This window comes from Heterocephalus glaber, unplaced genomic scaffold, assembly GCF_053883595.1.
Source record: "Heterocephalus glaber isolate CG9 unplaced genomic scaffold, H.glaber_assembly_v1.0 deba00001318, whole genome shotgun sequence".
NCBI lineage: Eukaryota > Metazoa > Chordata > Mammalia > Rodentia > Bathyergidae > Heterocephalus > Heterocephalus glaber.
In genome coordinates, this window is record NW_028258255.1 from 1 (window position 1) to 26,499 (window position 26,499).

A 26,499-nucleotide genomic window follows, 5' to 3' on the forward strand; every position below is an offset into this window, starting at 1 on the left:
AAGCTCCAGCAGCCACATACTTACTGCAAAGCCTTGGTAAATCCCTGAATTCTGTGATACTCCTGAATAGCAAGAAGAATGACCCGGGCAAGTCCTGCACCCACACCCCTTGCAGCTTCACCATAGTTTTGAGAAGTTGACTTGGACAAAGTCTCTCTTCTTTTTCTCAGAGCATTCATTTGACTTGGCTTCTCCCCCCACAGCACCCTTCACACACTGTTGACTGTCTGAGCAGAATGTGGCACAATGGGATTAATCTATCTGCCTCTTCCTTTCTTTCTAACATCTCAACTTCAGAGATAGGAAAAAGTACCTTGAATTTTCTTGCCAAGTCCATTTAGATCAACAATCATAACTTTCTTCTTTTCCCCCATCTCTCTTTCAGTTTTCCAGTTCTCTGTCTCTTAGAAACTAGAAAACCAATAATTATAGACATACTTTGAATTTGTCTTTGTTTCCTTTTTCAGAGAAATTCCAATGTTCAAATCAGAGAAATTCACATATGTTGCATCAAATTCTGCAAGTGTGCAAACCAGGTCTTAAATATTACAAGCTGCATTGGAAAAAGGTCACTGTTTTTAGATCCCTAAGACTATCACTTGGGTATGGAATAAGTAAGCTATTTTATTACCGCTATAAAAGGAGAATATAATTTCACATAGCAAATATCATGATCTCAGAAGAAACATGCCCATGACTCGGTCTTCTTTACACCAAGATAAAGAGAACCCATTTTGTAAGTGGGAAACTGAGAGCCCAGGAAACCTATGGACTAATTCAGAATTATATCTAAAACAGATGACAAAATGTCGACAGGCCTCAGATAAATGGTTCTTAAGTTTTTATTTACTCAGGACTTTTTTGGTTACATCCTTCACTGCTGTAGGTTTTATGTTTGAAACAGTTTTGTCTTTTCCTCCCAAAGAACACTATCCACATTAATTATTAAACCATATTTCTGTTTTTAATTAATTAATGGCATATGAAGTTACCAGGCAGTGCTTTTTGATGAAAATACCCATTTCTAACCCACACTGGTATCATTCCAGACAGCAGCAATGAAAAATGAAAGTTTCATTAGCCTAAGCATCCTCTCTCTGAGCAGACATACTTTTTTCTTTATCTTTTTGAAATGCTGAAAATCAATCCTGGCGATCCATTGCTCCCTTTTTAAATTTACAAATCCCCAAGGATTGTAGATCAGGACCAACTGGCCTTATAAAGGACATGGCTGAAGTTCTTACACTTGGGCATCAAAATCAGCTTGGAGAGCTTGTTCAAACACAGATCCATGTCCCATCCCCAGAGTTTTTGATGCTGTAGTTCTGGAGTGGGGGTCAAGAATTGGAATTTCTAGTAAGTTCCCAATTGATAGTGAGAAGGTTGGCCCCGGGACCATGATTTGAGAATCATGGGTCTGATTGCTGTCCCAGCTCTCTGGCTCCTTGAATCTGCCTCTTGGTCTTTATCCTCATCACAAATGGAGCTGGGCTCTCACTGAACCTGCTCATGAGGGGTCCCTAGGGTGAAATCACATCTGGCAACAACCTTGCCTTGGCTATCAGAGCCTGCCCAACACCAGCTCCCAGCCCTATATATAAGGATCAGGTCTCAGCCCTAAATGGATTCTTAGCAGCCACATGGCCTATTTTCTTCACTGTCTGGGATCCTCTCAGAGGCCTGGGCTTTGACTAGAGTGAGGAGGACCACAAGAAGCCTGTTCTATCTCAGGATTGTTTGCTGAACTCTTAAGTAAGCACATGTTTATACACACAGCTGACCTACATTAGCTGGAGCTGTGGAGACAGAAATAGGAATAGCCAGCAACTAAACTTTGAGGTGAGAACATGAATTCCCCTGTGAGGAGCGATTAATCTTCCTCTAGAGGGAATGAGTTGCTGTGCCCAGATTGCAAAGTCCCAAAGACTACCAGGAGGCCGTTTCCGATGTAAGCACACGAGGGTCGTTTATTCAAGCTCAAGCAGGGACTCTCAGTTGTCACCGACACAGCGGATCGAGATTGAGAGCCCCGAGTTCCAAATTAGCAGGGTTTTTATTGAGAATACAACAGGCTTTGGTCATTAGCAGCCATATGATTGGTTAACACTTAGCAAATATGAAGTGTAGAATTCTGATTGGCTAGGCTCATTGGGGGTTGAAGGGGATTACGTATAGGTTTTTACAAGAAGAATGGGGACAAAGGTTAGTGGTCTACTGTCACGTACTGATGGTCAGCAGACATCCTGACTAATGGTCATGACCACCCTGTGTGGACAGTCAGCATGTTAACAGATTGTCCTATAGATAGTGGGCCCAGGACATTTGTTTCTAGGGCAGACAGATGGCTGAGTATTAAACTTAGGAATCCCGAGTTGTGGATTACGTCCTTTGTCCTAGTTCAAGCACAAATTTGAGAGAACAAGGGAGACCGCTCCAAAGTGGAGTCATTCTGGTCCCACAGAGTCAAATGTGTGGCTGACTGGATTTATAACCATATTTTAATTTGAAATCACATGGACTTATTTTTTTAATTTAGGAATCCAAATTCCTTTTCAATCTTAAATGTCAATGTCCTTTAAATACAAAATTTCACCATTTGATACTCCCCAGGCTGGTAAACACAAGTGGTCCTTTGTGTATTTTCCAAAACCCCGACTGGGGGTGCCAACTATTATGATTGTTGCAGGCCTGCAGGGAAGATGGCTAAAATCCATGTTCTCTGGAGTCAAGCAGAAGACAAACCTCAACCCCAGGGCATTACAGGGGAGTTTTCCATTGGGAGACCTCAACTCAGTGTTCCACAAAACACAAAACCCCCACTAACTCCTGAAGAGAGAAGCATGTGGGAAAAGCAGAGTGTGGACCTCTTTGGTATTCTTTCCAAGACCTTGCTATATGGACATAGCTTCCCACTCACAATTAGAAGGTTCTAGAAGACCTTTGTGCCCGTAGCATCAGAGAACTGGACCATGTGAATCATTTCACAAAGTAGTTATTAACACAAAAAAGTGATGAGTCGTAGCTGTGTGAAGCTAAGATGTAGGAAAAGCAGTGTTTCTTAAGACAGTTAAGCTCCACTAACAAGAAACAAAGGTCTTCATTTTTGAATCAGAAATCCTTCTCAAGTTCCAAGACTAATTAAAACCAATCATGTTTGGAATGTGTGAGATATCTCAAGATAGATTTATATTATTCCCTTTGGATAACTTGTTAAGTAAAAGGATGTGTTATTCTTTTTAACCACTTAATAATTAAGATCCCATTTCTAAAGCCAGTTCTTTTTCTGAATGATGTAAGCAGTCAAGCCACACCAATATGTAATACCCAGTGAAATGATCCCCAGGTGATGGGACAGAGGTGAAGGCCTGAAGGTTCACCAGGGGCCACTGTTCTCTGAGTAGACTTTGTGATCCAGTTGCTGGGGGAAAGGAAACCAATATTCAGACACCTTCAGTATAAATTTCAACCGCGATCAAAGCAGAAAAAGTCATGCCTCCTTCCAGACCTCAATCAAAGGAAATGTATGAATCACACAGGAGAGCAGCACATTTATTTTCCAGAGTCACTGAGTGGGGAGAAATGGAAGGAAAGGGGCCATCTACAGTAACAGGTGTGACAAAGAAGCCCGTTTTAAGAGTAAAGACAGCAATCAAAGAGAAGCTAAAGAATCAGTTTCCAGACTGGTGGGAAATATGATACATATGCAAAAAGAATTATTTTTGTAATAAAAATCAGATCTCTCAATCTCTAGCCCAAGTGAAAAGGGAGGATATCAACTATATTGGGCCCTAGGTCATTGGGACTATTTTGCATGTCTCTTTGGTCAAAATTATCAGTGAGGCAGGGAAATTGATGGAGAACTTGTCTTAGTAACTTGCCAAGCATCATCCTACATAGAGGAAAATAGGCTAACCACCATTGTGGTATCCACCATTATTATAGCTTGATGTCCAACTATCCCTGTTGAAAACTGTGTTTGCATTTAACATGCATGGTCTTAAGAGCTGAATGAGGAATATGTGTACATACATGGCCCCAAGTGCTGATCTGACCAGAAAACTAATTTTTATGGCAGCCAAAATTTGGAAGAATACTTCATTGCCTGCAATTTAAGAGTAAACATCTGTTAGAGTAATTGTAAAACTCTGCATGATGTAATTCATCAATTTGTCTGGACTTAAAATTCAAGAGAAATCAATCCAATTCTGTTACCTCTGATCAACCTCATCATTTACAATGAAAAGCGATTACTTATGGCTCCTGATTGAGATTGTTCCAGGGGACTAGGCAAATCAATACAAAATGTAGAATTTTGCTGAATATTCTAGTTCTTTTGCTACATCTTAAGAGTTGATTGAATCATCATGAAGAGGTGCTTCAGATGAGTAATGGGGAGGATGTAGAGGAAAGAGTGGAGGTATTTGGTTCTGGTGGTTTACAGCTACTCTGTATTACATGTGACCGACCAATGTTGGGTTAGCTGATTGTTAGGAATTTGAATAGCACACTTACAAAGAGGTTAGGGTTATCAGAGGATGTAGGCTCCAAGCCCTGCTTGTGTGATTCTGGGCAAGTTAATCCATTTGTGTGGCCCTCAGTTTCCTCATTTAATTCTGGACTGGACTTCCCTGTCTCCAAGGCTCCTTCCAGCCCTCGAGTCTGATTATCTGCTTCTCACTAAACTCCTTTGTTTACATGCTCATGACCAACCAGCCACATCCCTTATCCAAAGTACATCCCTCCTACAGTACACCCCTACCCAGACCACCCAGCTTTTGAACTCAAGAGCAGAGCGAAGTTGCAGAGAGTGTTAAGTTACCTATCTACCTCTTCTCTTAAACCATGTTATTTCTGACCCCTCTATTTCCTAAGGAACTTGGAATGTCCTTGCCTCCACCATTCCTCTTCCTGTCACGCATTCTGCCTCTGCTGCTCCTCTTGGTTGAGGACTGAATTCTACCTTCTTCTGGCTCTTGTGGCTTCTAGGCAGCTGGCATCCTCCAGGCCTTTCCTCTTTCGTTGCATGTGGCCTAATAGTGGCAATCACTTCCAGACTGTGCATAGCTCAGCCAACACAGCAGCAAGCCCTGCAATGCTGACCAACCCCTGAGCCAGCCTCTGCTCATGTCTTTGTTTTTCTGTTTCAGCACTGAAAAGTCCAACTGCATTCCATGAGCAAAGAAAAAATTTGGATAGTAACAAGGTAATTTTTGCAAACTGCCTTTCCTGAACTTGAGCTGTTAGTTATAGACCTCAGGATGCTAAACTCTGGCTGAAGCATGTGAAATTTCTTCAACCAACTTCAACTGGTTGATGCCCCCAAACTGTATGGAACCTCACTTTTCTGCCCTAATTATGGTGGAGATGGGATCCTCTAAGTTAGCTTTGAAACTGCTATTTTTAGCATTTAAACAAATGTCCTTAATCTTTTTGGTTTTAGGGAAAATCACAGCAAGGATGCACCAAGGATCAAAAGACTTTGAGAAGGGTGGTAAGGTTGGTTCCAAGCTGCCTTACCTTTTATTGCAGTCTTTTCTTAGCAACCAACAGATTTTCTTAAATGTAATTCAATGAGAAGACAAGGTCTGTGCATACAGAGCTTATTTGCAGCTGCTTAAAGGCAAAAGGAATAATGTTTGTTTTCCATTCTAGGGAAAATTCACATATTTTGTACCTTCATAAGGAACCTCTGCAGTCTGAATTGATCAATGGTATAAATACCATTTAGCACCATTGGCACTTTGAGTGAGAAGGAAGGGCCTGGGGCATCTGTGTCATTGTCTGAGAGTGCTGGCCTTGCTGCTTATCTATGGGAAGGCAGGAAGAGAGGCACTCTGCAACTCTTCAAAGTTGCTTGTGAGTGGCTGTTATTCCTACTACTTAGAAAATAACAAACAACAGCTGAGTGTCTTTTTATCAGAGTTGGAGAGAACCCCAGGCCTTTTTTCAGGGTGCCAAAATAGTAAGATAAAAGCCTATTAATAGAAATCAAGCCTAGATTGGCCCTATGACAGCCTCAGTGGTGAACCTATGGCACACGTGCTGAAGTAGGCTGTTTGTTATCATAGAAAGCTCTAAAAGTTCACCATCACTGAGTGGCTCCCCCCTCAAGATGATGAGATACAGAAAATGATCTATTTCTAAAGTCTAAATCTGCAGGCTTTGCATTTTCCCATGTCCTAAGAGAGAAGCCAGATGAATCATGGAGAGGGCTGAAAGTGGTCTTATTGTAGCAGATGTTTTTATGCAAAATTTTGTCTCTAACCTTTATTAATTTTGACTGTTTTACAAGGCAATAGAATAGGATTGATTATAATACAAGTAACTTGGTATCATAACTTTTGTATCAATATTTTATTAACATATACCTCCCTGTACCTTCAAAGCTTTTAAATTTGTAATTCTGACATGGACCCAAGCTTTTTACCTCTTTATCTTATTTTCCCATTCCCAAACTCCTGGAATGGTCATTGTCTTTCTTCATCAAAACCTGGAAGACCAAGGATATTTCTATTTTCCATTTGTCACAAAAAGAGAGTAGTTTTTCCCATTAATAGAAACTGAAATTTTTTTTTACAAAGTTAAAGCTAGGTGATTCTCCATGTTTTTGTTCCACAGATTGAAGATTCCCTTAGGCGCAAGGGCAGGAATAGATCTGACCCCAGCAACTTGGTTAATATGCACATACTCCAAGGTAAGTCTGCATAAAATCATAAACTAGTGGGTGTCCATCAAATGGTGGACTGCTTTTTCCAGAGTTCTTTGTCTCTGCACAATTGCTAAACACCCTTAAAATGTCTCTCCTGACATTATAGAGGAAGTTTCAAGCAGTCATCTAGCCATTTTAAGCCCTGTTGAAAATCAAATTAGAAAGCCACAGTAAGCCTTCAATCTTGAGTTCCAGTCTCATCTGTGCCACTTCCTGAATCTAAAGCCAGAGTAAGTCACATAACTTCTCTGAGCACATAAGAAGTGTTTGACATGTGTTGGTGATTATTAATCTGGACCATCATTCAGTTTGGGATGCATTTGAGGCTCTGCTTCCATACCCATTAGGGAACTGCTTGATCCTGCTTTCTGATTCCTTTATATTCTGGTGTGCAGGAAATAATCAAAGAAGATCAGTGTTAATTAGTGCAAGCCTAGTTCCACCCTAAGGTACTGCCTTTACATTCAGGAGGGTGAAATAGGACAAACACCTAGTTGCCCCTCATAGCAAACACCTGAATAAGAGCAGGGAGGCTTCTACTAATTCAAGAGTTGCCTTCCCTCATATGGGACTCCCACAGACTACTGGTGCCCAAGTTCAAAGGGGTCTACCTTCTATTTGAATGATGTAGCTATAAAATATTTATTCATCAAATAAGTACTGTATTGGATGTCAAACTAGAGGCTAGCTGATCTGTCATACTTTGTGCACATGGTGATGAATAAGACCCAGGTTCCCACTTTTAAAGGTTTCTCTCAGATAGTAAATGGAGGCAGACATTAGACTCAGCATTTACAATCCTGCAGGAAAAGAGCAAAAATCCACAGTATTATGGGTGCATAGAGAATGAGAGGACAGAGCCATCTGAATCAGAATTGATGGGGAAGGAGCAACAAAATGAGCTGCAATGTGAAGGCCAGACCATGAAAAGAAAGAAGAAAGGAAGGGTTTTGCAGGCTGAGGGAAGAGTATGTACATACACCAGCACTTTTTCTCTAGAATGCAGATTTCCTTACACAAATGTATGCTAGCTTTAAGTAGCACAAATGGTCCTGAAATATCATGAAAGCTGTGAATCTTGGTTCTTTAATCAGTATCATTGCTAGTACATCCAGTCTCCCAAGGCTGACTTTTTCCACCCCTGGAACAGGTGGAATATTATAAGATGGAGAACTGTTTTTGGAGTATGAAAGAGAGGGAGGACAATGCAGCACTCAAGGGAGAGGCTGTGTAAGCTGCAAGGCTTAGGCTTGGATGAGACAACTAAATGACACCAAAGGCTCTTAGGAGAAGGTAACAGATTCTTACCTCCTCTACAAAAATATCATGGCAAAGACCCTAGAAGCAGCTACTGAGACAACACAAAGTTGCAGCTGCACAAATAATCCAAAGAATGCTATTTCAAATGAGATACAGACTTTTCAAGGATCAGGTTAACAAATAAAAATAAATATCATGCGTGGCAAGGATATGGGAAATACATACATTCTTACCCACAACTGTTAGGAGTACAATTGGGTCAGCGTTTCTATAGTGCTATTTGGCAATGTGCATCAAACTTCTAAAAAATGTATCTACTCTTTTGCTTGTGTTGTGATTTCTCATATTTTCTTTAAAGAAAATAATCACACAGGCAAAGATTTATGTACAATGATGTTTATCATGGAATTACTTAAGAAAATGAAACATTGAAAATGGCAAAATGTCCAAAATAGGGGATTAGCTGAATAAATTGGGGATCATCTGTGCAATTGAATACCACATAAATATTACAAGCGAGGGTTTCAAAAAATAGTGACTGAATAAGAAAAGGCTTTCAAGATGCCTAGTGAAAAGAGAAGAAAAAAATTATGTTTATAGTCAAATTCTGGGAGGAAATATATATATATATATATATATAAAGATAAGACACATTTATAGACAGATTCTAGGAAGAAAAAAATGTAGACCTACTAATAAATACCATAACTAAGAGAGATGCCAAGTACAAAAAGTATTGACTATAAATGAGGAGTTTCCTGGGCCGGAGATTTAGCTCAGTGGTTTTGGCTGCCCGCTGCGCAAGCACAAGGACCCGAGTTCAATCCCCAGTACCAAAAAAAAAGTAAAAATAAAAATAAAAATAAATGAGGAGTTTCCTGAGGCTTTTGAGTTCTTTTGCAAACTTTTTGGCATATTTAACACTTATGGTAATGAGTAAATAGTAACGCTATAATAAAATAGATAATACAAAATGTTATTTCTAAGGCTAGGAATGTAGCTCAGTGGCAGAGCACTTGCCTAGAATGTATGAAGCCCTGGTTCAATCCTCAGAACCACCTGTGAAAGTTATTTCTTACATCATTACAGTCTTTCATTAAAATATCAAACTGCTTCTGGCTTCATGGAATCCTCTCTTCTGCCCAAAAGAAATAGAGGATTAGCACCACAGACCTGCTAGATGCAAAATGACCCCAGCCCTCTAGGAGTTTATCACCTAAATTCAGAAGTAGCAATATAAAATGAAGGGCCCATGCTTGTAACTGCTAGAGGGAGTCAAACAAACCTAGGATCTGTAAGAACAGGAAGGCTTTCTACCATGGCCTAAACAAAAGGAGTTGTATGTGGGGAACAGAGTGGGGAAGCAATGGTACAAAGGCACAAAGGTGAGCTCAGTAAGACAACAGGTTAGGGAGGCAGAAAGAACAAGACCAGACTCATTGGGATGGCATGTTTGGTAGGGAAAGTGACCAATCATGAAAGGACATGGATTCGGTTTGTAGCAGGCTTGGATAAAGAGGACCATCTTGTAGGGAGAATACAAAATGGAAGGGACTTCTGAAGATTAGTACTGGGTTGGTGTGCAGAATGGACAAGAAATCCCTGAGGCAGGGAGTCTAGCAAGGAATCCTTGCAATGGGCTCTTAGGACCCAACTTGTTGCAACTGATTAGCCATTCCTAGAATTCTAGGTCAGCCATTAGACACATGGGCTGAAGTCATAGCTTGATAATGACTGAATAATGGGGCTGGAAGGCTTGTCTATTAACACATTATTTGCTAAATTCACAAAGTTGAGAACAAAGTTATAGATGCTTATCAAATCTTAGCTTACATTTTTCCATTAGAGAAAAAGTTAGCCGGATTCTTCCCCAAGTTTCCACAGAAATGAGTCAGGGCCCTCTCTAAAGAAGTTTGATGTCAGCCATATAGGGTTGGATTTAGGGCCCTGTATGTAACCTTCCTCACCCTCCAAATGATTAAAAACACCTGTTAGGCAAGTTCAGTCTTTAAAAATCCCTCTGTTCAATTAAACAATGGCTTCAAAGGATTTTTTTCTTTTATAAACAACCTGAGCATTTGACTCTCAGCCAGCGTCACAGCATTGACAAGTCTAAAACCCAAAGTCTTACTACTACTACTCATTCTAACTGTAGACCGTATTTCTTGCCAGCTCAGCCTGAGCCATTCACCATCCAATCTCTGCAGCATACAGTGAGGCAAGTAATGTGGACCCCACGGAATGCTTGCTTGCAAAATCTCCAAACTGCATATTTTTTCACAGATCCTTGCAAAATAAGTTTCTCCAAGTTTTCTTTGTGCCTCTCTATTTGCCTTTATTTAGAAGTATCTAGTCTTCAGCATTAATCCTTGGGAAGTGATGATGATTCCATTGAAACATTATTAGGATGTTAGGGCACGATGTGACACACTGTTTTATAGCCACAAGCCAAAAACAAAGCAGAACAAAGACATCAAACTCTAAAACTGATCTTTTTCATTACAATCATTTAGCATCCACCTCAGAGAGGTCCATTCCAACTGCTCAGATGAAGCTGAAAAGAGCCCGCCTTGCCAATGATCTCAACAAAAAGATTGCTCTCCGACCAGGGCCACTGGAACTGGTAGAAAAGAACATCCTCCCAGTGGATTCTGCTGTGAAAGAAGCCATAAAAGGTAGTCAGAACACATACAATGCCTGTCTCTGGTGCTTGTAAGATCCAAGAGCAGCTGGAAGTCCAACATGCTAGGGGCTGTAAGGCTGAGGGCCTCTCAACAGGAGTGTGGTGTGTGGTGTGGGTCACTCTCCCAGGATGTCCCTCCTTCCAGAGGGCCTAGGGATGAGGAACAAAGTCATCCATGTACACTCAAAGGTTAAGTCAACACAGGCCAATTTTACACTCCTCAGGCAGGTTGAGAACCTGACCAGATATAATCTTAAAACATCTCCCCTACATGGTCCTACTCTTAGGAGTCATGGCCACAGCCCCCCTCAACTTCCTTTTCTAAAGCAGGGTGAAACCACAACTCTTGGACTCCCAGCCTAGTCTGGCTGCTGTATGCTGGGGCTCACCCAAGTCACCTGGCCTGGTTGAGATGGAGGTGACGCTATCTGCCCTACTCAGGCTCTTGAGAGGGAAGCTGATACTGCATGATGCATGTGAACACTCTTGACAACTTTCACATGGTCTATGAAGTCAAAGTACAAATACTCATGGAGAAGCCATAAACTTTAATGTTGTCATAAATTTCATAAAGTCATTTTGTAAAGTTTTTTGAACAACTGACACCAAATGAACCCACGTAGTCTGCAGGTGCTGAATTCACTTGTGGAGAGTTTTGGGTGCAACCTGGGGAAATGGTGATAGAAGGGAGAAAAGGGAGGTGGACACCCTCATAGGGAAACCGACTTTCTTCCAGTTAGGCCCACAAACAGCTCTGAGAATACTGATAACTATTATTTAGTGATATGTTTTTGAATGTTTTGACACGTTGTCAAAACCTATGTATAAGGGCATTGTATCCAAAATGAAGCTTATTATGAAATTTATCAAGTTTATCTGCATTTTAAAATCTCTCTCTCATCCATCCATATAGAGACCATGTGAAATTGAAAATACCAACTCCAGGTGTGTAAATTTGCCCACCCTTCATTGCCTCCCAAAAGCCCCATTGTGATCTCTTTTCCTTACTCTCTGCACTAAATGGCCAAGTATCTTCTGCCTTTGAACTTAGCCTAGGGTACTCAACAGTGCACTGACTCCCCATCATTACTCTGATACAATCTCAGACAGGAAAAAATATCCATTGGGCATCTTGTAAAGCATCCTAGTCCATGTTTATAAATTTGTGATTTATTTTTGTATGGTAGGTGAAAGAATTTTTTAAATTTTCTTACTTTGGTTTATAGTGAGATTATATTTCTTCATGTGATTATGTGTCATGGCCAGTTTGCAGCCTTTCCTCTTTCTTCCTGCTGAGTGTGTTCCTCTTCACTGCTTTGTAAATGCTATTTTTATAGAGGGAAGCATCTTCCATCTGTCACAGGCATCACTCAGCCTCTGATGAATTTGTCCTTTGTCTTTTGATTTTGTGAATAGTGATTTTACATATAGTAGTTTCAACTTTCCATATAAAAGTCTATTTGTCTTTTTCTTTGTTGCTTCTGAATTTTTTAATTAAAATATTTCCTAGATCAAGAATGGAGGACAATATAGAGATCTTCTACCTAGACTATCTTTTAACAATTTATGTACAGTCTTTTATTTTTACACTTAAATCCTGAATACATCTGAAATTATTTAATTTCTTTAAGAAACAGGTCTAATTTTATTTTTTCTTCAATTTTGTGATATATTTCACTATTTTATTAATATCCATCTTTAAAAGGTTTTTCACATTGGTTGGATTTCCCTAATGTCTCTTGGCTACTCTCAGAAATGAATTTTAAATGAAAATCATCATCAGTTTTTTATATGCCAACTTCAGTCCTGTTAGAATTTTGTTTGGAATTGCAATGAACTTATAAGTTAATTTATGGTGAATTCATATGCTTAAAAGTTGCTGATTCTTCCAAGGCAGATATAGTGTCCCTCTCTACTTATTGACATTTTCTTTTATCTCCCTTAGCAAAGTTTGATGTGGATTTAAGTAAAGTCACATGGATTACTGTTGGCCTATGGGAAACTTACTGATTTTATATATTTATTTTATAACTTTATATATTTATTTTATAACTTTATTTTATAATCTTTGAAGATTTCCTTCATAGTTCCAAAAGTTTCTTAGTTTATCTTAAGTTCTTTAAGTACACCATAATAAAAATAGAAATTTATTTCCTCCTTAATTTTTTTTCTGCCTTGTTCCACTGGCTGGTCATTGAAAACCAACAACATTATAGTAACATATTACCTAATATCATGTTTAAAGTCTATATAGTATATGAATAAATTATATATAATTTTCATGTTTTATTTATAAATTATGTCATATTTTACTTATAAATTATATCATACATTTATTTATAAAGTATATGAATTATATATGTTACATATATATTATATGAAACATATAATATATATTATATAAAAATTAGCAGATATAAATACTTATAAATAAAATTATTTGTATGATATATAAAGCACATATAAGCTTTGTATATTTAATAATTATGGACAAATTACATAGTAGAATATGACTATAATTGGTATGTTAGCTTTAAAAGGTACTCCATATGTTGTGTTATGTTTTATGTTTTGTCATAGTGCTATGTTATATTGATGAGAGCATATTTTCATATTCCCTGTTAAGTGGGAATATCTGTAGTCCCTCACTTCTATGGTATTCACTTTGCTATTAGATAGGCATTCTAAAGAGGTATTTTTCTATTCCTATTCCGCTGAGTAGTTTATAAGATGGATGCTGAGTTTTTAAAGTGCTTCCATATTGTGTGAAAAGTTGATGTCATGAATTTTCTTTTTCAGCCTAGTCATGTGGTATTGCTACCTTTCTAATTGTCCTTAAATTTCTGGAAACAATCTTTTATGAATTTTTAAAGAAATTGCTATTATTTTATTTGAGATATTTGTGTCTGTTGTGTTATTAGTTGGAACAACACTAGCTGCAAAACAAACCACAAAATTTAGCACTTTAACAGAAGAAGATTATCTCTTGCCCCTAAATAGTTCAGGGTTTTCTTCTTCTACAAGGCCTCTGGGGCACACTGTCTAGTGACCCCACTATGCCCTAGAGCGAGATGGCATTCTTTCTTAAAGGACCAGATAGTAAATGCTTTAGGCCTTTTCTCTCACAACTGCTCAGCTCTGCCACTGTAGTGGGAAAGTAGCCATAGCAATAACTAAACAAATGAGCATGGCTGTGTTCCAATAAAACTTTATTTACAAAAATATGCCCTGGGCCCACAGCTCATCATTTGTGTGCCCTAAAGCTTTGCCATCCTCTGAATCGAGCCAGTAAAGGGGAAAACAAAACTGAGACCACCCCACTCACTTATTAAAACAGCCTCAGCCTGGAAATGAACACACTGCTTCCATTCAAATTCCATTGTGAAAACAGAACATATGGCCAAGAAGTTATCCCTGGCTGAGCAGCCATTGCTCAACAATAACTCTATATTGCAGAAGCAGGAGCATAAATTTTGATACACAGCTAGTCCTGTCCCAATATTCATAAATAATTCCAGTCTATGTTCTTACCTTACATTTCTCAGATTTAAATGGTGAGTTATGCAGATTCTCCTTCATTTAGGGTAGGGTCATGTTCCAATAAACCCATGCTAAGTTGAAAATATGATTAAGCTGCAAATGCATTTCTTGGACCTAACCTGCCAAGTATCATAGCTCAGCAACACTGCACTGTACAATATTGTCATTTCCCTCATGACTGTCATACGATTTATCACTAGCTTGCAAAAAGATTAAAATTCAAAATTTGCAGTAAAGTTTCTTCTGGATGCCTGGTGCTTTTGCCTCATTGTAAAAGAAAAAAATCATAAGCTGAATCATTCTAATTCAAGGAAAATCTATCTGTACATATTTAACAAAATAATTTAGAGCTAACTTTTTGCATGTGTTCACGTGCTGGAAATATTTCAGTATGATCTCAATGATCCGTTGCTGCAAAACTTTGCTTAGTGACATCATAGGGGACCAAATCCTTACTTAAAAGGACTTCTCTGCTCACTTTTCTTGGTTTTTGTCCATAGTTATTTGTGTATTCAAATTTTCTCCCTAAGTCAATTTGCACACTTTACTTATTTTAGAAATTCTCTTTCTGTTCCTAAATTTCAAAGTTAATTGGGCTCACATAGTATGTAGTTCTGTTTCCCTGAACCTGGGGTAGATTTAAATTTTTAATTCTAATTTTGAATATTTGTATGTTCTCTTTCTTCTTCTCTCTTTTCATTATGCTAGCTAGAAGTCTTCCTAGTTGATTTTTGCAAAGGAGTAATTCATGATTTTATTTATAAATTGTATTGGTTTTGTATCTTTTCTTAATTCAATTTTACATACAGTCCAGGTTGTTGAGCAGAATTTGCACAAGGAGAGCTGAAGATCTAGAATAGGGAATCTGGTTACAGGTGAGGGGAAAAGAATAGAGGTAGAGGGAATGGTTAAAAAGTATGTACCCATTAAGGTGAGGAGGCAGAAGGTGTAAGCAGCAGCCCTGTCAATGGATATGAAGTGCAAATGACAAAGATGAAGGACGTTTAAGAAAAAATAATGCACAGGACATGAAGCCGCCTGAAGGCAGGAAAGCTGGGAGGTTTTTGTTGTTGTTATTTATTTTTGTCTGTTTGTTTGTTTTGTGCTGGGGAACCAGGGTCTCTTGCATGCTAAGCAAGTGCTTTGCCCCTGAGCTGCCCTCTCAGGCTCCAGCCAGAACTTTGGAGTCCATCCGCCTGGTTTTTGAACCAGGACTTTGTGATCCTGGATCGGTGACCAAGGAAAAATCAATTAATCTCATTGTGCCTCAATTGCCCTATCTATAAAATGTCTATAAAATTCCAATAATAGTAATCTATCTCCCTTGAGACTATCTCCCTTGGGACTTTTTTCCTAGGTGGCTTCAATGAAATTATGTAAACAGCTGACTAGACACTAAAGACATATTTATGAATTGCTTTCCATTCTGACTTCAGGGAAGTCAGAGAAGAGGCATGGGAGAAGAAAACTATCATTTCAAGAGAAAACTATCATATCAAGAGAGTAGATATGTATCCCAGAGGGAATACATATGTGTGCACCTATCCAGGGCATCCTGGAGGAATTGGCTTATTGGCTGAGCCCTGAGAGAAGAGGGCTAAGAGAAGCAATAAGGAGAGGCAAGTGCCAGTTTGGAAATAAAAGCAGCTTAAATTGTATCTTCAAAGCACAGAGAGGTTCCAACTTCAGATAAGCTCTCATCACTTCAGGAAATAAATATAAGCATTTTTCTAATTCCCTGACAAGGATAAGCACAAGTTTAAAGCATTGGAGAGGCATTGCAAGAGTTTTCTGGACAGAGCCAGAGCTCTGTTAGTGTGGTGTGTGTGTGTGTGTGTGTGTGTGTCTGCGTGTCTGCATAGGGTGAGGGACAGCATGTGTAGAAAGGCCTCTCTGGCTGCAATGAGAAGTCAACTTGCAAGAGGCAGCACAGAGCCAGAGAGGTCCACTGAGGGGCTGTTGGGCTTATTGATGAGAGCGGATGAGGTCCTGAAGGAGAGTCTTGGCTGTAAGTATGCAAAGAAGAGAATCTGAGAGAGAGGTGATTTTGCATGATTAGGTGATGATAGAATATACCAGTTTTGACAACGTGACATCCAAGTTTTCCTTTCAGGTAACTGGGAAAATGATGCCATCACTTATCAGGATAGGCAGGCAAGATTTGGGGAAAGATGACAAATTCTCATCTCAAACTGTTGAATTTGAGGGTCACCTAGGAAGAGATTAAGTAGACCCTGAATTCTATGGAAGCAAAGCTCAGGAGGGAGGATTCCCTACAGCTGCAGAGTTGGGAATCTTCAGTGTATATGGTAATGTAAGATGAGAGGCTAGACAACACTTCCCTTTCATTCATTTGTTTCACCTAATATTTGTTCAGTATCTTCTGTATGCCTGACCTAATTTTAAGTTCTTGGGATATATCAGTGACCAAACCATACAAAGACTTCACTCTAACAGAGTTGAAATTCTAGTCAGGGACACATAGACAGTAAACAAAAACATAAATAAATATTATTATATGTTATAATAAAGTTGATACTTGTTGTAAACAGAAGTAGTATGGGATGCAAAGAATTCCTGCGCACCCAGTGGAAGAGACTACAGGGGGAAAATGGGAAGATATCTAAAAGGAAAAGTGTTGGGGATGATACTGTCACACAGTAGTATTTAATGTAGAGACTGGGAATCTATGCAGAATGAACCAAAGGGCTAGAAAAGGAAGTGGAGGACATAAACTGGCTTAGTCCAAGAAATAGCCAGTAGTAGAGACTAGTTATGAGTTATTCACTACCTATTTCTGAATCCATGCATCCATCTCTTTAACAGCGATCTTTTAAATGTGCATGTGAGTTTTATGGGCAAGAACCCACATACTGCAAAAGGTTACAAAGGAAGAGGGATTTGCTTGGCGGCAGCAGTTGGAATAACCTGCCCGTGGCAAAGATGACCCAGCTCACTCTTGCACCTGCCACTTCCTGTGATCCTCTCTCCTCAGTGTAGGGTGCAGACTTGGGCTTGTGGTCAGGCCTCTGTGTATCCTCCCTCCTCCATTCACGTGCTGGCCCAGTTGTGTTTACATTTTCCAGCTGCCCGTGCAGCTGTACTTTTGTGTTTTTGCCAAGCTCTGAGAGGAGCACTCAGTCATCATCTCCCTCCCTCCAAACTTCATTAAAGACCAACAATTCCCCAACCCTAAGACAGAATAATCTAGAACATCTCTTGAAACACAGGGAAGGACATTTTGGACAGAATCCCACACCTCTGATATTTTTCTTCTCATTTCCACATGTCACTGCTCTTACTGTCCAATGAATGACCAAACCAGGTCTTTTCTCTCCAAATTTTTCTGCACCAAACTTTCCTCCTTTAGGGTGCCAACTGTGTGTCCTGCTTTCAACCTGTGAGCTTATTGGCAGAATCAGTAAAGTTTTGTAGGCTCCAGCTGGAGGAAACAGACCAATCACACTAGGGTGACATACTCTGCAGGAATATGTGGCTGCTGCTTCCTAGTGAGCACATCTCAGAGACCATGCCCAATTGATTACCTGTCTCCCTTTTCTAAAAAACTATCAATCAGGTCAGAACACTGAATACAGCCAACATATTATCCACAAGTGATAATTTATAAGTACAGAGACTATATGCTAGAGTTTACCATGGCCTTGTTCAGTTACCAGCTGCCATTATTACATAAACATTTGTGAGTTGTGAGACCCCAATGTCTTCTTCTAGCTTGTTATTGGAGTATTTTCTTCCCTTGACATGAACATCCTTTAGTGCCTAGGAAGCCATGTATGTTCCAGATGCCTGACTTCTGGCGTGAATGAAACAGAATCCAGTTGGATATCCCAACTCTTCAAACAGTAGAAGGGTCCCAGTTTTCAGCTCCAGAGGACCAGTACCTCCTCTTAACCTGTTCTTATCTTGCCCTTGCGCCGGGCCAGGTCTCCTATATGAGTCAGATTTTTAGCTACTTTTTAACACATTTAACCAAAACATTCTTCAAAACATAGAACCCCATTGTCAAAGATAAATTAGTTCTTTTTGTCACTATAACCTTTTGCTATAGAAGGCAACATGTCAGGCCCCAGAGCCAGTGAGGAAGTCATCCATTTCCAGCTATCACTTATGTTTCTAAAGATTCTATATTCATCTGTCCTCATCTGTGTCTCCCAGGCTCAGACTTTACAACACAGCCTTCTTAGTTACTAAGGATCCAGTCACTCTTCAGAGACTCTGGAAGTCTTGATCATTCATTTTAAAGACAGACATACAGTAACCATGGCTCTAACCTAAATAGTAGGATTGTTTGCTTTGGCATAAAAATTTAAAAGTTTGCTTTTGTATAACTTTCTCATGGACAAAATCTATCATTCCACAATGAGAAATCACTTCCAGAGTACAAATGATCCTTGGGGGAAAGAAACATAAGGCATATATGGCAGATACTTTTCTGAAGAAAAGTTCTGGGAAATGGGGGTGAAATTGGAAAATTCAGGAGCCAATAACTTTGGGGTTTGTGCGAGCTTTGGGGAGGAAGGGGTGAATACAGAGCAGGAGGCAGCTCCTTGACTCTGCTTGTGCTATGTAGTGATGTGAAAGGCTTTGGTCTTGTTGATGTACTCTCAGCATCACTGGGAGTGACTAGAACTGGAGAGAAGTTCTTGGATATCTGAGGAAATAGGAAAGGCTTAGTGGTGTCCTATAAAAGAGAGAGACAGGGCTAAGGATCCTTATTCTTTGTCCCTAGAGATTTAACTTCAACAGCTGATGGAGAATAAATATTTACACTGGTCAACTATTTTTCTTGACTTGGGCAGTCCTAGGATTGGGTCAAAACACTTATGGCAAATTTCTCAAGTGCTAGTGAACTGAGATGAAAAACTCTGTTTTACATTCAAACATCTACTAATATGCATTTCTATCATAAAAGCAATAAGTTCTGACTATGGTAGACACTGCTAGGTCTGTTTAAGTATCTTTAAGGAAGAGCCACATTTAGGCAATACCTGACTTTACATGTTTGCCATTCTCCCTCAGGAAAGTAAAGAGACCTCAGTCCATTCTATTTCCGAAGGATCTCAGGGTGGTCTGTCCATGCCTTAAAATAGCTCTTGTATTGTGCCCTGGGCTGGCTTGCAAGTAGATAAGAAAGGAGATGTAGTTTCACATTCCACTTCACACTTTCCAGCCCTTAGTGTGGGTCTAAGCAGAAAGGTAACCAGAACTCCAATTATCTCACTTGAATCTTGGAATTTTAAATGTTTTTGCAGAGGAAAGTGCTATTGACTCATTCAGCTAATCGTTTCCAAAAGGGAGAGAGAAAGCTCAGAGTCACCAGCCCAAGATCCCCCAGGGGCCAGTGGCCAGAGCCAGCCCCATGGGCATAGCTGAATGATGAAGTCAGGACTTCCCAAAGCAGGTCCTTGTCATCACGCTGGTGCCTGCAGGGACAATATCCAGCACTCTGCTCTCCAGTTGCTCCCAGCCAACCATGCTTTGTAGGAAATTGGAGCAGAGGCCTAGGGTCACAACACAAGTGATAAAATTGCTTGTTCCAGAGGATGTCAGGTAAGGTGACCTCTGTCCCTCTCTTCCTGAGCCTGGCTTGAACCAGGAAGGAGAGAAGTAACATGCCCATATATCCAACCACACTCCTCCTACTTTGGGGAAGCTCAGTCTGGTCTTTATTTTCCCAGAATGAATCTCTCAAGACAAACTAGTTTTCTTGGCTCTGGAGTCTGGCTGACCTTTGCAAAGCTGACCATGAACTAAACAGCATCCTGGGTGGTCTTTTTGTTTTTGATAATGTTAAACTTGAGACCAACAGATGCTCCTAACAACAATAATAGCAACTAGAAATTATTGGACATATATCCCCCAGGGACTGAGCTTAAAGATTTATGTCTTTTATCCCTGAAACACTGAGCGGTAGTTGCTATTATTATTATTATATTATTATTATTATTTCCATTTTATAAATGTGGAAACTGAGGGTTTGAGAGGTTAAATAATTTTGCAACAGTCACACTCCCATAGATGTGGTAGAACCAAAGGGGGACAAACCAAAAGGTGTGTCTGAGAGCCCTTATGGACCACGCTGTACAACCACATCAATCCTCGGGGCTCCTCCACTGTTGGGGTTTGTTATCAACAGGAACTGGATAATGTGTGTGACTTGTGGGCCCCTGCCCTTTCCCTTTTCTGCCCTGGCAGTGGCCCATCCAAACCACTCATAACCCTGAAGGAGTGAGGATTAGCAAGCCCCATGTTGGGGGACAGCCAAAAGTGGTCCTCAATACATTTGTCTGCATATTCTGACCCACAGCATCATACTTTTTAGATACCAGACAGGAGTTGTATTTGGGCCACTGATGCTCATCTTATTTGTGCATTGGATGTAAAAAGCTGCCGTGTATTTGGTTGTATGTACTCATGTCTTCCTTGCTACATTGATTTAAGCAAGGGGGCCACTTTCAATGGTTGATGTCACTTGATAAAGTGCACTCCTTGAGGCTACATCTCTCCCGGGATTGGTTCTTAACATAATTCCCCTGGCAGGGAGAATTCCTTCCTCACCCTGCCCACCCCAGTCCTGCAAAATCCAATAATCTCTCCTTCACTCTCCCCATCGCCAGCACAACCCTCCGCTCCCATTCTGCTCTCCTGTCCACAGGGGGCTGTCATTTCAGGCTCCATTCAATCCTACCTCTTCCAGGAGACTCTTGAACAACTCCCTATCTCCTCTGTCTCTCCACCTCCAACACTCACCAGGCAGTCTACCCCTTGAAAAATTCTCCGACTGTGTCCAAGGAGACATAGTGATAACCTCTTTCTCATACTGGCCTTCTCTTCTCTGCACCATGTCTTATCTGATCATGCTTTTAAAGTCTGGGGGCTGCAAATGAATGAAATAATTGTGGAATACTCTCTTAAGCTCTGGAGAAAATGGAACTGATTATAGTGCCACTTATATACTTATCCCTCGGTATCAGCTGGAAATTAGTCCCAGGGCCCCCAACCCCATGGATACCAAATACCATAGACATTCCAGTCTTTTCTATAAAATTGCACAGTATTTTCATCCATCTACATGCATCCTCCCTTATATCTTGTCATCCCTAGATTATTTATAATTCTTCATTCCATTTAAATACTATGTAAAAAGTTGTTATACTAGATTATTTAGGGAGTAATGGCAAGGAGGAAAATATCTGTACGTATTCAGCATAGATGGAATTTTTTAAATTTTTTGTGATGCAAGGGATCAAACCTAGGACCTCACTCATGCCAGGCAACCACTCTGCCATTGTGCCACATCCCCAGCCCACTTGCAATGTTTCTTCTAAATATTTTTAATATAACATTGGTTGAATCCATGGATGCAGAACTCACATATACTGAGAGCTGACTGTATCTATTCCATTATTTGAAACACTATACTTCCAGACTTTTCCACATCATTCTAGGACCTCAACCTGGGGTCAATAAGGGCCAGGTGTCAGAGTAGAAGGAGCATGCTGATTTACCGCAGGCAACTGCAAGGCGTCCACAGTCCTTCCAGGTCCTTCCTGAGGCTACTCTGCCTTATTTGCTCGTTACCATTACACTGTCACATTCTGACCCTCAAATCCCAAAAACTCAAGGAAAAGATCTTGTGGTGCTATGGGGGTGTCCTGAGGACATGATGTGTGCAGATAGAGATCATTTTCTCTGCTTCTCCTGCCCTCCCTGGCCCCCAGTCAGCCAAGTAGGTTGACCAGTGTTTCCATAGCAACAGATGGCTCCACCTGAAGGCAGCTGGGGAGATCCCTGTTTTGTCACCTCCCCCACCCGGAAGTGTGGCTCTAAATTTAGAACTGTCAAAGGCTGAGAATCAACACCCAGTTTAGTTTCCACAGAGCTGAGTAGAATGGACCTTGCAATGCCCTTGTCTACAAAACAGAGATGAGAGAACTTTCATCTTCTCTAACTTCCTAAACTATTCCCAGGTCCTACACAAGTTAACTATCTTTGCTTTTTCTGCCACTATTAGGTAAACTGCTGAGACAACCTGCTATTTGAGTCATTTTTCTCTCTCTCCTTAACACCGTTAAAGTAGGGTTATTGGGAGATAAGAAGAGAAATCATTTCCTCTCCATTTTATTGAACATTTCTACTCACATGATAGAATACAGAGCAAATTTGCAATTTGATTTATTCCCCTAATTGTACACATTTGGGATGTGATGCTCTGTTGGAGTTGGGTGAGAGCCTTTTTTCAAATGCTGTGTCAGATCACACATAAAAGACCCACCCTATTTACACTGAAGGAAATGGGAAGGGACACAAGACAGTGAAGCTTTCAGTCAGTGTCCTGTTGGGCAGAGAAGACTGGCTGCTCAGAAGGGCTAATGGGGTCATGTATGGGATTCTCTGCAACTGTGAACAGTGTTGGTTCAGAGCATAGGCCAAGTAGATCTCCGTGAGGTGCCTGATACCCACCCACATATCCCCTGCCTTCCTGCCCCTCAATCATACATGCTATTCTTTTAACAGGGACAAAGCCTTTAATCCCACAAACAAATAGGGATTTAAATTATTAAAGAAAGAAGAGCTGGATTATATGACAATAGACATATATTTATGGAAGTAACTTAAAGGACTTTCCCTAGTTGATTTCAGGCAAATGATCTTCAAAAAGGAAAATGCTGTACAGAGTCATTCACATTACACAAAAATGACATATAAAGGCTGTTTGCAAAGCTTAGATGCAGCTAGGAGAAAATGAAAAAGGAAGAGTATACCCTGACTCTGAACTCTTAAAGTAGATAGAGAGGCATCTGGGACCAGAGTACGAAAGAGGAAGGAGAGACCCCTGATCTCAAAGAAAACATTAGCATTTGTGCAAATATCCAATGAAATCTCCTTCTTCTTATGTGAATATCTTTCAAACACAGTTATGAGAAAATGATAATATTTATTCATTTCAAGTTTTGTATAAATAGATATTTCTATTCTCTACACTCATCTATTATTTTAGATTTTTTTACAGTCAAAACACATGCAAGGATAAATAGAAAATAGTAAGTTCCCTTTAGCACAGTGGAATATTGGGCCGGTATTCTTTATAAATGAAGAAGACCTCTATTCTCACATGGAAAGGACTCCAAGAAATATAGTAGAGTGAAAAAAAGTAGTTTTGCTTTTTCTTTTCTTTTGTGCAGTGCTATGCTAGCGATTAAATCTGGAGCTTCAGACATGCACTCTACCACTGAGCTAAGCCCCAGCCCCTGAATAGTATAGTTTCCCTGCTCTATCAGGATGGAATGCTTTTTAAATGTGGAAATGTATGTCTTACTATCTGCATAGGGTTAAATCTAGAAGAGACAACAAATTATTAACAGAGGCATATTATGTACTGTAGGCTTTTTTGTGTGCTATGAATGTTTATGAGAAGCATAATTAGTTTCATAGTCATAGCTAAGCAATCATGACTTTTCTGAAGGGTCTGTGGAGCCAAAGGCTGGTGTCCAAGCCCCTCCAGGTTAGTGGGCTGTCCATAGGGCCAACGGTTGTATTTCCACTTGCCCTGTCCTTGCCTGCCTCTTTCCTGATTGGACACTTGGATGTCTGCAAGTTCCATGGCAGATGCCAGCAGTGGCAGCAATGACAGGCCCAGTGCCACATTTGTTCCACTACTTCCAGCTCCCTCCTCATTGACTTCCCAATCACCATGGTGAGAGCTCCTTTCTCTTATCTGCAGCAAGCAGAGAGTCAAAAGTTCTTGTGTGATTGTTGAATACTGGGCTGGAAAACTTCCTGATAATACCTAAATTCCTTTGAGCAGTGCTTGGAATCGGCTCAGGAAAGCTGTGTAGCTTTGGCACAGTGTGTACTGTGCAATTGGACAATAAAGCAGTGGAAAGTGGGCAACACAAAATGTAAGGGGAGTATGAGGATGTCACAATGGTCCCATCTGGTCTGATAGCCTCTGTCCCTAAGACAATTCATCTGCCACCCTAGAAAGACTATGCAGGGAACTGAGGAAGAATCTCTGTGTGTGAGTCATTAAGGACTTGCAAAATAGAAACAAACTTATGAGGAATAAAAAGAAAATCTAAATAATCAAAATGAAAATCAGGGTGAAGTTTCTGAGGCACATTTATAGCTCTTATAAGCAGGCTTTTGTTGAATGCTCTTTGGGACCCTCCAATGACAATAGCTAATTCTGACTTTTAGGAATTTAAGCTTAGTAGCTGGCTGGGGTTGTCCTTGTTAACAAAGCCTGCTAAACATTTTGTGCTGTGTGTTTGACTCTGATGTGCCCCGCTTTATGTTTGACGCTGATGCAAATGGCATGCTGTCAACTCAGTTCTGTCTCTATCTACAAGCCTGAGGCGATTGGCGCTCATTCTCCTCTGCACTGTGTACCCACATCCCCTTTGCTCTCCTCCACCATCCCCAACTTGGTTTCAAAAGGATGTGGGTGAGGAGCCAGGGATTTAGCTCAGTGGTGCCACCTCCTGTCTCGAGAGTGCAAGGTCCTGAGTTCAATCCCCAGTTCCAAGATGTGGGGGAGAAAATGGGGAGAAATGCAGAAGCCTCAAAATAAAGTTTCACCAATGATGATCAGTCTTTAATACATCACTCACTTTTCCCTGCCAAACAGACCGCCTTCCTAAACACAAGTTTTCATATGGGGAACCTAATAATTTAAAAAACATCTTCACTCCTGCCTGAACTGTAAATAAATCTGAGGAAAGAAATGTGTGCCACTCGGGGGATTATGCACAGAAGCATCTCTAAAACAGCCATACCCCTAAACCACTGACCCAGGTCTCTGGTTTCACTCCCCCAGGCAACCAGGTGAGTTTCTCTAAGTCGACGGATGCATTTGCCTTTGAAGAAGACAGCAGCAGTGATGGGCTTTCTCCAGATCAGGCTCGAAGCAAAGACCCCCACAGCTCAGTGGGATCTCCCCCAGATGTTAAAGCCAGTGAAGCCTCTGTGGCAGGCTCTCTAGGGACAATCCAGGTACAAAAAAAGTATGTTTTGTCATCTCTTTATAGTCTTAAAATTAACACTGCTATAGTTGGTTTTGCTCAGAAACCGCAGAATATGTCCTCTCTCTCTCTTTTTGTTTCTGTTTTCTGTGCTAGAAATTGAACCCAGGGCCTTCATTCATACTGAACTACACCCCAGCCCTCTTTCTTATGTAATTTTGAAACCAACTCTTCCTAAATTACCAAGTTACCCAAGTTGGATGTGAGCTAACTTGTGATCCTTCTGCCTCCTCCTTCTCCAAGACAGCTGAGACCAGAGCTGTCTCCTGATGATACATCATCTTGATGTCTTTTCTTACTCTGTTCAGCCAGGGAATCTGTATGTCATAACAAAAATTTCCAGAAAACACAGAAAGCGAACTCTCAGAACTATGTCCTTTATTCTTTAGAGTATCTATTCTGCCAAGTAGATGCCTTTTATGTACATTTTCATGAATGGAGTAGCTAAGGCTTGGTCCAAATGGTTAACTCACCACCAGTGTCCTGGATTGATGTGCTGGAGTGGGACTGATTGATTTCAAAGTCCACAGTTTTCCCTATACTAAAGAGTCATTCTAGGGTTTTCAGGTAACAGGGAGAAGAAAGTGCCGATGGTACAAAGCAAGGTGTCCAGTCCATAACCAGTGACTGACTACCAACCCACTACAAAATCATTATCCACACCTCATCCAAGCATAGCTGCCACCTCTTTTTGGACAATCCACAAATCTTCAATGTATATTTAAATGTGCACTTGTAGTGCACACTGAATGTAAATTGGAACATAGATTGAAAACACTCATAAAGCACATTTATGAAGAATAATGATGAGTATAAACAACAGCTACTGCCATGACACTCACTTGGGGTCAGGAACAGTGCAGGCGCGTTCCAAATATCTTCTCATTTAGTATCACAGTCCCCTCTAGGTAGGTGTCATAATGTCCACTCTGACAAAGGAGAAACTAAAGCTCTATGAGGTGTGGTAACTATGATTTTCAGGATCACAGCAAAACATCAGTGATACCTGGAGAATCTAAGCCAGAAGCTCTATGCAAACTTGATGAGAATCTTCCTCAGCTTAGCGTGGTATTCATGAAATGTGGGAGGGCAGCCTCACATGAGAGGGTAGGAGATGTGCCACAGTGGACACAAGATGTAGAAATGCTTCCTGCTCTGGTTCTGCCATGTACCAGCTCTAAGAGAACTCTCCAGACCATCTCCATCTCCTTCCCTTTCAGAAGAGTTTAGTGTTGGGTGGCCCTTCTCCAAAATGCTTGGAC

General features: G+C 40.4%; 1 protein-coding gene across 1 annotated transcript; it reads left to right on the forward strand.

Annotated features, from left to right (window-relative positions):
- The first annotated feature begins 7 nt into the window (after positions 1-7).
- LOC147828091 (myocardin-like) lies at positions 8-26,499 on the forward strand. Its single transcript, XM_087211148.1, has 5 exons — positions 8-36; positions 5,148-5,203; positions 6,619-6,694; positions 10,483-10,644; positions 25,033-26,499. The coding sequence occupies exons 3-5, from the start codon at positions 6,679-6,681 to the stop codon at positions 25,338-25,340; spliced, it is 486 nt and encodes a 161-aa protein (XP_087067274.1). The 5' UTR covers positions 8-36; positions 5,148-5,203; positions 6,619-6,678; the 3' UTR covers positions 25,341-26,499.

Bases quoted from the DNA above. Each gene is read 5' to 3' on its own strand.
- LOC147828091 (XM_087211148.1), top strand. The intron at 10,645-25,032 runs GTAGTCAGAACA...TCACTCCCCCAG, and splicing joins TGTGAAAGAAGCCATAAAAG to GCAACCAGGTGAGTTTCTCT.